We start from the raw sequence: 13,236 nt of genomic DNA, 5'->3' as shown, positions 1-13,236 counted from the left end.
ATGCTGTCTCTGTCTCTCTCAAAATAAATAAATAAACTTTAAAAATTTAGTTAAAAAAGAAGATTGGTATCAATAAAAGGCACTCAGCCTAGAAGAGCATAGATTCTAAATGCTCCAAGAATTCAGAGGTAGATAAAATCACTGTGTCTCTTCAAGCAGGAGAGGGAAGAAGAGCATCTTGGTGCCAGTATCCAGAAATGAGGGAGCAGAGCTATGGCTAACCTTCTTATATACTGAGATCACCTCAGCAATCAGCCTTTATCTTTCCTGGATAAACTCCCAAGTACAGGGGTGAAGAACACACATCTTGAAGTAAACAAGGGCTGGTCCAATCCTGCCATGCTATGTGACTCTGGCTAAGTCATTGCATCTCTCTAAACCTGTTTCCTTCTCTGTAAAATGCAACATATAACACCTGCCACCTCACTGAAAAAGAATTAAATGAATGGATACGAGAACAAGTAGAGATGCTTACTGGCATGAAAAAAATGGCAGCATGATATTAAATGTCATTCTTACCATGATGCAATCACAGTTGCACAGAATCTTACTTTTTAGGGAGAATTACAGGGCTCTTGGTAGGAGGTCCCCTATGCTCTGGAAGACTGGGTCCTAAGTTCCTCACTGGTTGTGAGGGTGAAACGTGATTAATCACGTTTTGGTGGTTTCTTGGCGAAAAGTTTAGGAGACCCTAATTGAATATTGGAGCACACATCTTGAATTTTAGTATTCAGTTTAACTCAGCAAGTAAAGAAAGAGGACTAAGGAGCTCCCCTCCATCAGGTATCCCAGCTGTATTCTCAGAGACAAAGCAGCCTAGAAGCTATGGTCATTCTCTTAGAGTTATCCCAGAATTGATAAAAGCCAGGACTGGTAGCTGACAGGACACCAGGACAGCGAGTTACCAACCAATCCTAGTCATAAAGCCCAGCTATAGACAAATGCTATTTGGGGCAGCCAGCATTCTATAGATGATCTTCCCAGCTTTGTTAAAATCACATCAATGCAGTATCACTTTTCATCTGTAGCGTAAAGGATTTTTATGAAACAGTTTGGCAAAACACATGGCATGTGACTATTCTACTACAAATGTGTTGGTAGCAGACCCAGCCAGAAACCATGGCAATGATCTGATCATGAGAGTATTCTTGAAAGAATAAGAAAATAAACCTAATTTTTATAAAGACTTACTGTTGCCCTACCGGTTTTGAATACTGAGTATTGTCCAAAGAAGCTTCCATTTCCAATGTAGAAACATCAAGAATTGTTCTCCAGCCACCACCAAAAAATCACACAGTATTTGATGGCTCAGCTTATTTTTTAATCTTCTATGAACTCTGCAGAATTATATCTGGATCTTTATAACATGATGGTTTGGGATTATGAATACAGTGGATAAACACAACCTTCTGTTATAGCCATTTAAGCATCATAGAGTGAGTAAATACTGCAGAGTGAATCCTAACACTTGAAACAGAATCTTCCAGAGTCCAGAAATCCACCTGACTGCCAAGAATAATACTTCCGTGGTTCAAGCAATACCAGTACCCAGAGGGGTTTCCACAGACATAACTGCATGAGTTACTGCATATTGGGTAAAATAGAAAAAACAGACATTTATGAATGTATAGTTTGCAGACGTCTTAAAAGTACTCATAAATATGCAATTTACAAATACAGAAGAAATGGGGGAGCACTTTAGGAATACACAGTATCTGTTTAAATTGCTTAATTATATGGTTTCTTCTACGGTTTTCCTCAACCTGACTCTGAATTTGACTGGGGATTAGAAGGAGGTGATACGTGGATCTCTTTTAACTAAAGTAAATGAAACCAATCTCACTGAAAGAAGCTCTACGATGAGAACTAATATATGAGAGATTCTGACTTCAGGAGGAGGTAGAAATGACTTAGTGTCAGAGATCAAAATTGCATTAATTACATATCAAAGAAAACCTTTCAATTTACCAGGCTATACTAAAGCATGGTTTGTTAGATTCTCTAGCAATATAGCCAACGCACAATATCAGGGAATCATCTCCCACATGATTTCTATCTCAACTCTGGTATAAAACACGGTATCACACATCATGCCACAAAGAAGGAGTCAGTTTGGCTAGTTCAAGTAAAACACCATCCAGCTGCTAACCGAGACAGGTCAAGGCTGGGGAGGGGCACAGCACATTCAGTTCGCTGTGCTTTCCTTTAGAAGAATGTCAATAAAAACCATGGCCAAACGAGGTATTTCGGGGGGGGGGGGGAGGGCGGGGGGAGGTCCTGCTATGCAGTGAACCACTGGGTTCACCTAACAGCGCCAGTCAGACAAGTTAGCAAAAGGGAACCCTAGCCAAACCTACAGCCGCCAACAACTTAAAGAAAGCTGTCTTTCTCCCTGAGCGTCCTGGGGTAGGGACCAGTCCCACATTTAGAAACGTTATTTCTGGGACCAATAGCAATTTATTTTGATAGAACCACTGGATTTTTTTTTTCTTGAGTTCTCAACAAAGGAGCCATATTAGGAAATAATCTCGCAAAAAGCAAAGTGCCCCCTCCCCCTCTTCCCCACGATCGATGCACACACGCCCGTGCACGCTGACACGCACAGACACACACCCGTGCACAATGGCCGGCGCGCGCACTCGCGCGGGCCCACGCGGCAGCCCGGGAGCCCCGCAGGCAGAAGGCCCGGGCCGGCCCCAGGCGCCGGGGCAGGAGGCCCCGCGGCCGGGCTGCCCGGGAACCAGCTGCTGGGCGCTTGTGCTGGGGATGTTCGCCCCCCAGCGGGGCCCTTGGGAAGCAGCTGCCAGAGGCTCGCAACCCATTAACCCCTTGGGGAAGTAGGTGCTGCAACACCCACCTGCAGGGACGCTGGAATGTATGGGGGGGGGGAGGGTGCGGCCCCAAATGGCCCCCCCAGAGACAGGGCGCCACCGAGTCCTTGGACTCTGGCAGCTCTTGGCTGGGTCCTTGCAAAGCTAATCGTGTCGCTGGCTTCACGGGGCTTCTAAAGCAACCGGGTGTTTCTGAGCTGTCACCCCTGAGACTCCAGGCACACCAAGAAGGAAAAACTTAAGAGGGCAGTGGACGCAGGCTAGACTTAGTAACTCGTCCCTGGGGGACTGGCGCCAAGTCCCTAAAGGGACTGAGATGCTTGGACCGGCCAGCCCAGCAAACTACAGAAGGGATGGAGGGACCCGAGGGCAACCGCCCCCAGTCACCCTTCCCTGGGTCGGGCATCAGGGCCCCGTCCCCGCTCCAGGACACTTACCTTCTTCCGGGGCTGCCATTTCATCATATTTGTACAGCCGATACGTGGAACATCAAGATGCTGGCTGGGGGCTGGGGGCAGATGCAGGGCAGCCGCGACTGCAAGTCATGCTGCCTCCCTCCCACCCCCTAATTCTTCCCCATATTCACTGCGAAGGGAAAAAGCCCAGGAGAGTCCAGTCTTTTCGCCTTCAGTTCAATGAAAAGTATCCCCACACCACGAACACACTTCCCACCGGGCTAGGAAGTCCCAGCAGCAACCAGCGTACTCCTGCCAGAGCGGGGCATTTTCCCCCACCCCAGCCAAGCGCCTGCAAAAGGAGCCTGCGGCAGGGGGTCTCCAAGCCGGCTGCAGAGACCCTCCCTCAGAGAACAGACTCAGGACGAGAGCTGCTGCAGAAACGGAGCCGGGCTCCTGCCATCCAAACCCCTTTTGGCGAATTCTCCTCTTCTCAAAAAAAAAAAAAGATTAGACAAGCAATCAAACCCTCACGCGCAGCCTGGAGCAACTCCCAAAATTCTGGGTGTATTTCTCGTTTGTAAAATTTAGCAAAGAAAATTCCAAAGATCTGTAATCAGAGCTTCTTTACGCTGCTTTTTCTTCCTTCTTGGCTAACTTGGGGAAAGGATCTGCCTTTCCCGAAATGCCTACCTTCCCTGAACACTGTAAATAGGAAAACTTGGTTTGTGTGTTTAGATTTTTTTTTTTTTAATTCCCAAGAACCTTAGTGGGGAAAGGCTGGAAGGAAATCCTGCAAGAACCCAACTCTACAGCTCAGTCTGCACTAATGACTTCCTTCCCTTCAGTGTGAGCACAGCCTGCCCAGCTCCAGCCACACAGAGCAAACGGTTTCTGGGTCTTAGTGCCACGACATCTGCTCCAAAGCAAAAAGTAAGCATACAGTTTGAGAGGCACCCAGCAGCTCCCAAGGAATCAGAGCCAGAAGAGACCTACAAAATCAGGAAACCATTTCAAAAGATGTATTTCAATTTGTGAGTTACATCAAGAGAAAACAAAAAAGGAATAGAAAAGGACTCTAGTCCAAAAAGCTACAAAATCTCAATGTGTGATCTGAAGAAAAAAGATTTCAGGTATGTTTAAAAATAAAAAAATTAATCAAGAAAAAACTCTGCTTCTCTAAATCTAGCACTAATTTCATTCATCTTCTGTAAAATGATTCCATCCTATTTAAGGAGATACATCTCCAAACGCAAGATACTATGTAATTCCACTATTATTTGTCATCCAACATGTCTATCAAATCCTATCCCACCATGAGGCTATTTTGATAGATGGGAATATAATGGCTGGTGTAAGCTTCTAGAATACTAATGTACATAATAACAGTAACTGATGTACTATGAGTCCAAGTTCCAGCAACGTTTAACTTATTAGTCTCCGAGTTCTATATGCATTGGCAGGATTGGCTGATGTAGGTGATTCTATGCAGATTGGACACTAACCGTATCTGATTATAAATGTTACTAAAATACACAAAACAGTTATCAAAAACAGGTTACTTTTGAGATCTTTTCTAAGCCTAAGAGTCTGAAATTCAATAGTGAAAGCATTACCTTTTTTATAATAATAATATTAACAATTACAGCTGAATGAATAGGTATTGTATCTTAAACCACTACTCCGTGCCAGGATCTATGCCTACATTCATTATCTGAAGCCCTGCAGGGAAGGTCTTATCGTTCCATTTTCCAAATGAGGACACTGAGATTCAGAGGGGTCACGTGCTCAACCAAGACCACAACACACGGAAGGTGCTGGGGCTGGTATTCAGACCCACAATAATGTGATTCCAGGGCCCATGAGCTATTGACAGTGTGCATCATAGCTACCTCTCATCTCAGTAGAACTATATTAAGTGCCTATGACCTAAGCACCTATTATTTGCCAGCCCTTGTTCCAGGCACTAGAAATATGAGTAGGAGGCTGTCCCTGCTCTTGAAACTACATACAGTAGTCAGCAGTCAAATAATACCAGCAAATAACACCAATACTCTGTATATGTTCTGACATACCCAAATCATTCTACACAGCTTAATGTGGTTATCCTGCTAGCATACAAAGGTCAGTAAAATGCAAACCAAATTCATCTATCTACCCCAAAATCAGTGTCTCTTCCTAGCTTTCCTTCATCTGTCCATAGCACTGTTATCATCCCAGGATAACAAAACCTTGACATCATTCCTTATATTTAACCACCAAGTCCTTTCCCTTCTTTCTTAGACATCACTTTCAAACTCCTATTGCTGATCTCTGAAGCAAGAGCCTCACCAAACAAACATACACTAGGTACAAACATACACTAGATACAAAGCAAAATTTAGGACAGAAAGGTATAATGACAAGTCCCTATGCTAGAGGAAGTTACAAAGACGTTAGGACAAAACAGAGGACACATAAGAAGACAACCAGGCATTGCCTTAGTCAGTTAAACAACAAAGGACGTGGTCAGCAGCTGTGCCAGGAGTTAGAGGCAGAAATCATTGTCAACAGGGATGGTCAAGGAAGGTTTCACAAAGGAATGTGAAGTAAACATTCAGAGGAGATACAACTCATTCTAGAGCCAAAAGCCAAGGTGCTTACCATGGTCAGTAATTGATCTTCAGGATCTGGACCCTTCTACCTTTCAGAACTCATCTCTTACCCCTCTCCTGCTCGCTTTCTCCGCTCCTGCTCTATTGACCACCTCACTGTCCCAAGGGCTCACCCTTGGGACATATACTTGTTGCACCCTCTGTCTGAATCACTCTTCCTTCAGATAGCCTCTTGTTTCTCTCCCTTGGTTCCTTCAGGACTTTGTTCAAATTACCATATTAGAAAGGCTGTCTCTCACCATTCCTTCTAAAATAATAGCACCATGGTCCACACACCACTACGTTCTATCTTCCTTATTCTGCTACAATTTACTTCATAGCCCTTATGACATATATTTTATTTGTTTGCTTAATGTCTTATTCATCTCACAAGAACATAAATTCCAAGGGAGCGGGGACTATGCTCTGCTATAATACCAACACCCAGTGAAAAATACCTGACACAATAAGCGATCATTAAATATTTGTTGAATGAAAGAAAGAGAAAAGGAGAAGAGTATGAACAAAAGAGACAAGCATATATAAGATGTATTCAAGATACATAATACTGACCTGCCTAAAATATAAGGCTTAAGTATGAGAACGTTAGAAGCAGAGTCTTTGTCTTGTTCAGTTTTTGTAGTCTTCTGTGCCCCAAGTTGTACCTGGCACAGCAGAAGTGCTCAATATTTAATGGAAAAAAGAATGAATGGGGACAGGTGTTAAAGGGTGAATGAGTGAAAGTCAGTTCCATTCTATACAAAGTAAAAGGTACTTTGGTAAGGTATTCTGCAACCAATGGTAGGGGATGTTGTAAGGCAGAGAAATTTGGACTTTATCCTATAGAATGCACTGAAGGTGTTCACGGTAGGAAAAGGGCATTAATTGAAGCAGCATTCTTTTATTTTTACATTTTTAGTACATATATTTAAATTGTCTACAGGACATTACTATTAATTTCCCAGTCACCTAGTTCTACTTTTTTTAATTCCAGTATAGTTAGCACACAGTGTCCCATTAGCTTCAGGCATACAATACAGTGATTCAACACTTCCATACATCACCCAGTGCTCATCACAAGGGCACTCCCTAACCATCACCTATTTTCCCCCATCCGCCTCCCCTCTGGTAACCATTTTCCCCGCCTCCCCTCTGGTAACCATCAGTTTGTTCTCTACAATTAAGTCTCTTTTTATTTCCCCTTTGTTGGTTTGTTTTGTTTCTTAAATTCCAGATGAGTGAAATCATATTGCATTTGTCTTTCTCTGACTAACTCATTTTGGTTAGCATCATACTCTCTAGCTCCATCCACATCATTGCAAATGGCAAGATTTCATTCTTTTTATGACTGAATAATATTCCATTATGGTATGTATACCACATCTCCTTTATCCATTCATCTATCCATGGACACTTTTCTTCCATAATTTGGCGACTGCACACAATGCTGCTGTCAACACAGGGGTGCGTGTATCCCTTTGAATTAGTGCTTTTGTATTTTTTGGGTAAAGCAGCATTTTTAAGCAATCTAATATAGAACAAAAAATTAAACCAAAATATTAATTATAAGGCTGTTTTTTATATAAACCTTTAGATTTTTTAAAACTATGTAAACTATTTAAATGCTTATTACTCTGACCATTTGACAGATATCAAAACTAAATTTCAGAGGGGTTAAGAAGCTTGTTCAATGCCACACAGCAAGCCAATGGCAATGGAAGGGCTAGAACCCAAGACTTATAAATCAACGCCTCAGTGATGAAAGCGGGAACCTACAACTGCTTAGGGGGTCAAGGAAAAAGTTTCTATTTTCTACTCTGCCTCTGACTTACTGATATAACAAAAATTTTCAAAAGGGCAAGGCAGGTGACATGACTAAGTAAAACACAGTCAGGGATAAGACAAAAGAGAATTGTGAATATGGTAAACCTTGAGGATACATAAATAACGTAAAAGACGAAGCTGAGACATAACTTTCGTCAATCGGTATCATGCAGGAATATCAGTCTAACAGTGCCAGATACTCTAAATTTTCATGAGAAGCTAAAAATTTCCTGATTTTTAACCGTTTGCTCAAAAATTTTAAAGCATCCTAAGAGGCCAAACAAAACATGCCTGTAGGTCTAAATTCCATCTGCATGTCATAATTTGTGACTGCTGACTTAAGCCACTCAAGGCTTTACTTTCCCATATGTAAATTAAGGGACCTACATGGTTCCTAAACCCGGGGGCTGTTCTGAAAGTCGTCTGTGAAGCCATATGCACGCCATGCACGGTCTGTGGGCTGAAGAGTAATCTCCCATACTCAGACCATGTTGGACTTAAAAAAAGACAGTTATTTAAAATGGGGAAGGGGGCTCTGAAAACAGTGGACTGTTATCAGAAAAAAAAAGAGAAAATATATGTATGTTTCTATGAAAAGTCAGACTCAATCCAAAACTCTGAAGTGAGGGGCACCTGGGTGGCTCAGTGGGCTAAGCATCCAGCTCTTGATTTCAGCTCAGGCCATGATCTCGCAGTTGGTGAGTTCGAGTCCTTTATCAAGGCTCTGCTCTGGCAGCACAGAACCTGCTTGGGATTCTCTCTCTTCTCTCTCTACCCTCCCCACTTGCATTCTCTCTCTCTCCAGTGTAAATAAACTTTTAAAAATTAAAAAAAAAAATAAAACTCCCAAGTGATACAAGGTTTTAAACTCATTTTCAATCACTTAGGTTTATGTCCTTTGGATCACTTATTTGTATGGCATTTCTTCCCCTGCTGTCTGGGGAGTATTTCAGGTTTCATTTAACAGGTACCACACGATAGAGGACCATTACCTAGAAGCCTTTAAATACCAATACAATCTTAAATCACCTTATTTATTTTATGTCTTTATTTTGCTTAATCCAAATTGAATCAGTAATTCTATCTGAAATATTTATAAAATTACTATTATACCAATACACTTTCTCCATCAGTAATTATTTATAGAAAACCACCAAGCTAACACAGTTCAAAATGTTGTAATTTAGCTTCTTGTCTCAAAGATCCAATATCAAACAGCAAGAACACAGTTTCTCAGATCCACAGCTACTAAAAGGCATTTTTACAACTGCTTTATTTTTTAACATAGCACTTCGTAAATCATTTCTCTAAAAGCAGATATTGTAAAACAGCTTTTTAAATTGTATTTTCCTCAATAACTACTTGTCTATTCAAATCTGAACAAAAGCAAGAAAGAGGAAATGAATGAAGAAAACATACCTTTTTTCATTGTTGTAAATTTTCTTGAGATTTCCTAAGGAATGAGATGTCTATCTTTGATCACAGGGTAAATGCCTGAAAAAGCCAGCCTCATATTTATTTACATTTATTGTGTTTATAAGTAGAATATTCAACTCAATGTAAAACAGTATTTAGAAAATATACTAATTTTCCTAAAGATCAAATTATTTTCAAGTATCAAGTAACTAAAGAGGTGGCAGGAAAGTAAAGGAACAAAGGGAGAAGTGTATTTGAGATCAAAAAAAATTTTGCCTCATTAGTGATATTTCACACATTTGTTTGCTTTCAGAATGTAAAGGCCTTGCTTTGCTAAAAAAAAAAAAAAGAAAACTAAAATAAGTTGTTACAGTAAGAATTCTGCTACCACAGCCAAGCTGATGCAGGACTCTGTTCCCGTTCCTCAGGAGGGAAACTGATCCAGAAAGGATCACCTCTAACCTTAGCCATCTCACTTCCTTCCACTCTCAGGCAGCGTCAGAGAAAAAAGTCCAATCCTTTAATTCCAACACACACCGACTCAAGAACTCATTATAAACAAGGGACTGTACTACAGGGTGGGAGGAGACAAAAATGCATCACGTGATTTTTGCCCTTGAGAAGACAGCAGTCTGAAGAACACGACAAGCAGACGACTAATAAAAATAACAACAGCAACTAACGAACACTTACGCATCTTGCTATTTTTCTGACTCTTTAGACCCCAACTCTTGGCACAAGCTAAGAGCTAGAAGAATGAACTAACTATAATGGTATATTCTCTCATTAAGACTAGGGAAGCCCTAAAGGGTAATTAATTCTGACAGTGGCAAATGAGAAAGGTTTTGCAGGTAAGGTGGGACAATATCCTTTCAACAAGCAGAGAAGAGGCTTGGGGGGGGACTGTTCCAGACTGAAGAAATGGAGCCAAACATGAGCCAAAACATGGAAGTGTGGAAAGTGTGGGCCACATTAGCAAAGCATCCACTAGATCTGAAACCTGTAACACAAGGCAAGGTGTGGTGGAGTCAAGTTGAGAAGGCTGTCAATGATATTATCTTCACAGTAATAACTTTTATTTATTGAGTATGTACAAAGTATTGAAGTATTTCATATATTTTTTATTTCATTGATTCTTCCTAACACTTTCATGAGGAGGAACTATTATCTTGCCCATTTTACAGAAGAGGAAATTAAGATTAATGGGTTAAGTAAATTCCCAAAGTATTATGGCTAGAAAGTGTCAAAAGGAAATTTAACTCACATTCTAAAGCCTTGTTCCTAACTCCTGACTTAGAACACAATGATGAGCAGCATAGGGTTTTAATCAAGGTATTGGCAAATTCACTTGATTTTTATGCTAACTCTGAAAGGAAGTACTGTGAGTGACAGAAAGAACAGGAGAATAAAAACAGGAAGACCAAGTAAGTTTCTGTCGCAATTGCTCAATAACAGAGGAAGAGGCCTTGAATTAAGACAGCAGAAACAGAAAAAGGATCTTAAGAGACATTTCATAAGTAAAACAGGTCCTACATACCTGATAGAGCAGGATCTCAAAATATTTCATCATCCTTTAAGAAAAGACACAGCCCACTAACTGAGGTAGGGATCACAGAAAGAACAAGTAGGTACTAAATTCAATTCGAGACCAAGTCAGAGTACTGATAAGAGATACACAGGAATGTGGAGTAGGTAGGTAGAAAGGGGTATTCTCTGGAGTCAAGGAAACATATCTATAGCTATAGATTTGGGGGTCATTCACATAATGATGATATTAAAAAGTTTTCAGGGGCGCCTGAGTGGCGCAGTCGGTTAAGCGTCCGACTTCAGCCAGGTCACGATCTCGAGGTCCGTGAGTTCGAGCCCCGCGTCAGGCTCTGGACTGATGGCTCAGAGCCTGGAGCCTGTTTCCGATTCTGTGTCTCCCTCTCTCTCTGCCCCTCCCCCGTTCATGCTCTTTCTCTCTCTGTCCCAAAAATAAATAAACATTGAAGAAAAAAAAAATTTTTTAAGTTTTCAGTTAAAAGATCCCCTTAGGGTTGGAGTTCGAAGCAAGAAGATGAGAGAGAGAGAGAGAGAGAGAAAACACAGAATTGAATTTGGAGCAATGCTATAGTCTTAAATACCAGACTGTCCAGTGGAGACAGGTGGGAGATCTGAGACAGTAATTTTTATTGGCCAATACTGCCTGATTCAAACCTTAGATCCACCATATACTAGCTGTATGACTTTGATTACTTCTTGTTTCCGTACCTTAATCTCTAATTCTATAAAATGTAGGTAATAATAGTCCCTACATAAACGTGGTTGTTGGGAGGATTAAGTTACATATATTTAACATATATAATACGTTCCATACATAATGCTATATGTTTAATATTGTTGTGGTTGTTTTACTGTGCTAATCTGATTTTTTTTTCTTTCTTCATCACACCATGGGTTTTGTCCTGGTGTTAAGACCAATAAACTGCCAGAACTAATGTTCATGTGTTTCAGTGGTATAATTTTTTTTAATGTTTTATTTATCCTGAGAGGTAGAGTGCAGGCACACACACACACGAGAGGGGGAGGGGCAGAGAGAGAGAGAGGTAGAGAGAATCCCAAGCAGGCTCCACACTGTCAGCACAGAGCCCAACATGGGGCTCGACCTCACAAACCATGAGATCATGACCTGAGTCGAAATCAAGAGTCAGATGCTTAACCAGCTGAGCCACCCAGGTGCCCCTATAATCGTTTTTCTAACAGGACTTCTGCTTCTGTTCACAAGAGAGTAACTGGGACCAACTTTACTCTCCTGACATAAGTAGAATATTGGATACAATATAGGAAAAATACTGTTTCCATACCGTTTCAGACAGCAGGCAGCACAGTACTATGAACACTGAGAGAAGCAAAACAAATGATGTGAGCCCTATGATCAGATCACCCTGGCTTTCTGCCTAGAGGCACTTTCTGGACCACAGAGCAGGAAGGGGATCACAAGCAGAGCACAATGGGCTTGCTGAGTTGAGGAGATCATAATTTGAGAACAAAATATCTGGAACATTCAGGGTAGCAAAATGGAGAAGATGAACTCTAAGGAGGTTACAGGGACAAGGTGTTCCAGAAATCAACACACAGGGGCTCCTTAAGTCTTGCCTGAATACAAAGGTGCCCAGTATAGGGTGAAACACCACAAGGCTAGGCAAAGGGAAGCCATCAGCTGAACAACTGCCAGAGCTCACCAGGGCTGCAAGACTTTTATGTTCCAACAGCCAGAATAGGGGGAACACCCAGGACATTCAGGAAAGATCTCAGAAAAGCCATGTCTTTACAGAAGGGTAAACTAGCCTAAAGTACAGTGGACCCTTGATCTATACAGATTTGAACTGCATGGGTTCACTTACACAAAGATTTTTTTCAATAAATACAGTACAGTACTGTAAACTTACTTTCTCTTCCTTATGATTTTCTTTTGTTAAGTTTATTTATTTATTTTGAGAGAGAGAGCACGCATGAGCGTGGAAGGCAGAGTGAGAGGGAGAGAGAATCCCAAGCTGGCTCCGCACTGTTAGCACAGAGCCAGACTCGGAGCTCAGTCTCATGAATCATGAGATCGTGAACTGAGCCAAAATCAAGAGTTGGACACTCAACCGACTGAGCTAACCAGGTGCCCCATCTTCCTTATGATTTCTTTAACAACATGTCCTTTCCTCCAGCTTAATTATAAGAACACAGTATACAATACATATAGCAAACAAAATATGAGTTAATTAACTATTTATCTTCTCACCATGGCTTCTGGTCAACAGAGGCTATAAGCAGTTAAGTTTTTGAGGAGTCAAAAGTTATATGTGGATTTTCGACCTTGCAAGGAAGAGGGGGGTTGACACCCCAACCCCCACATTGTTCAAGAGTCAATTGTATACTCTAAATTCACCTCAACAACACTTCAAAACAAATCTTGAAAGAGGCAAATTCAATCTACAAGTAACTTAACTATCTGCCAGAACAAAGTCTGACACTCTTTGAAGGAAGACAACAAAATCGAGCACTCACTGACAAAGCCCAGCATTCATTTTCCCATAACACTTACCAACGAACATGGTGCTAATCTGGAAATGCTCTGATATCTCTTCGGCAAACAATTAGTCTTCT

The 13,236-nt window shown here is 41.3% G+C and overlaps 1 protein-coding gene across 2 annotated transcripts in view; it reads right to left on the bottom strand.

The window, feature by feature from the left end:
• The window catches only part of TTC28 (tetratricopeptide repeat domain 28), a 429,855-nt gene extending 425,827 nt beyond the window's left edge, over positions 1 to 4,028 (bottom strand). For both annotated transcript variants that reach the window (XM_047088065.1, XM_047088066.1), the window contains exon 1: positions 3,269 to 4,028. In XM_047088065.1, the coding sequence (XP_046944021.1) occupies positions 3,269 to 3,295 (27 nt within the window). In that variant the 5' untranslated portion in view covers positions 3,296 to 4,028. The remainder of the gene's footprint in view (positions 1 to 3,268) is intronic.
• Between the last annotated feature and the right edge of the window lie 9,208 nt (positions 4,029 to 13,236).

The sequence above is a fragment of the Lynx rufus genome, unplaced genomic scaffold (genome assembly GCF_022079265.1).
Source record: "Lynx rufus isolate CCGP_SWC_20201006 ecotype Redwood Valley unplaced genomic scaffold, mLynRuf1.p SCAF_24, whole genome shotgun sequence".
Classification (NCBI taxonomy): domain Eukaryota; kingdom Metazoa; phylum Chordata; class Mammalia; order Carnivora; family Felidae; genus Lynx; species Lynx rufus.
This window is presented reverse-complemented; position numbering and strand designations above follow the sequence as displayed.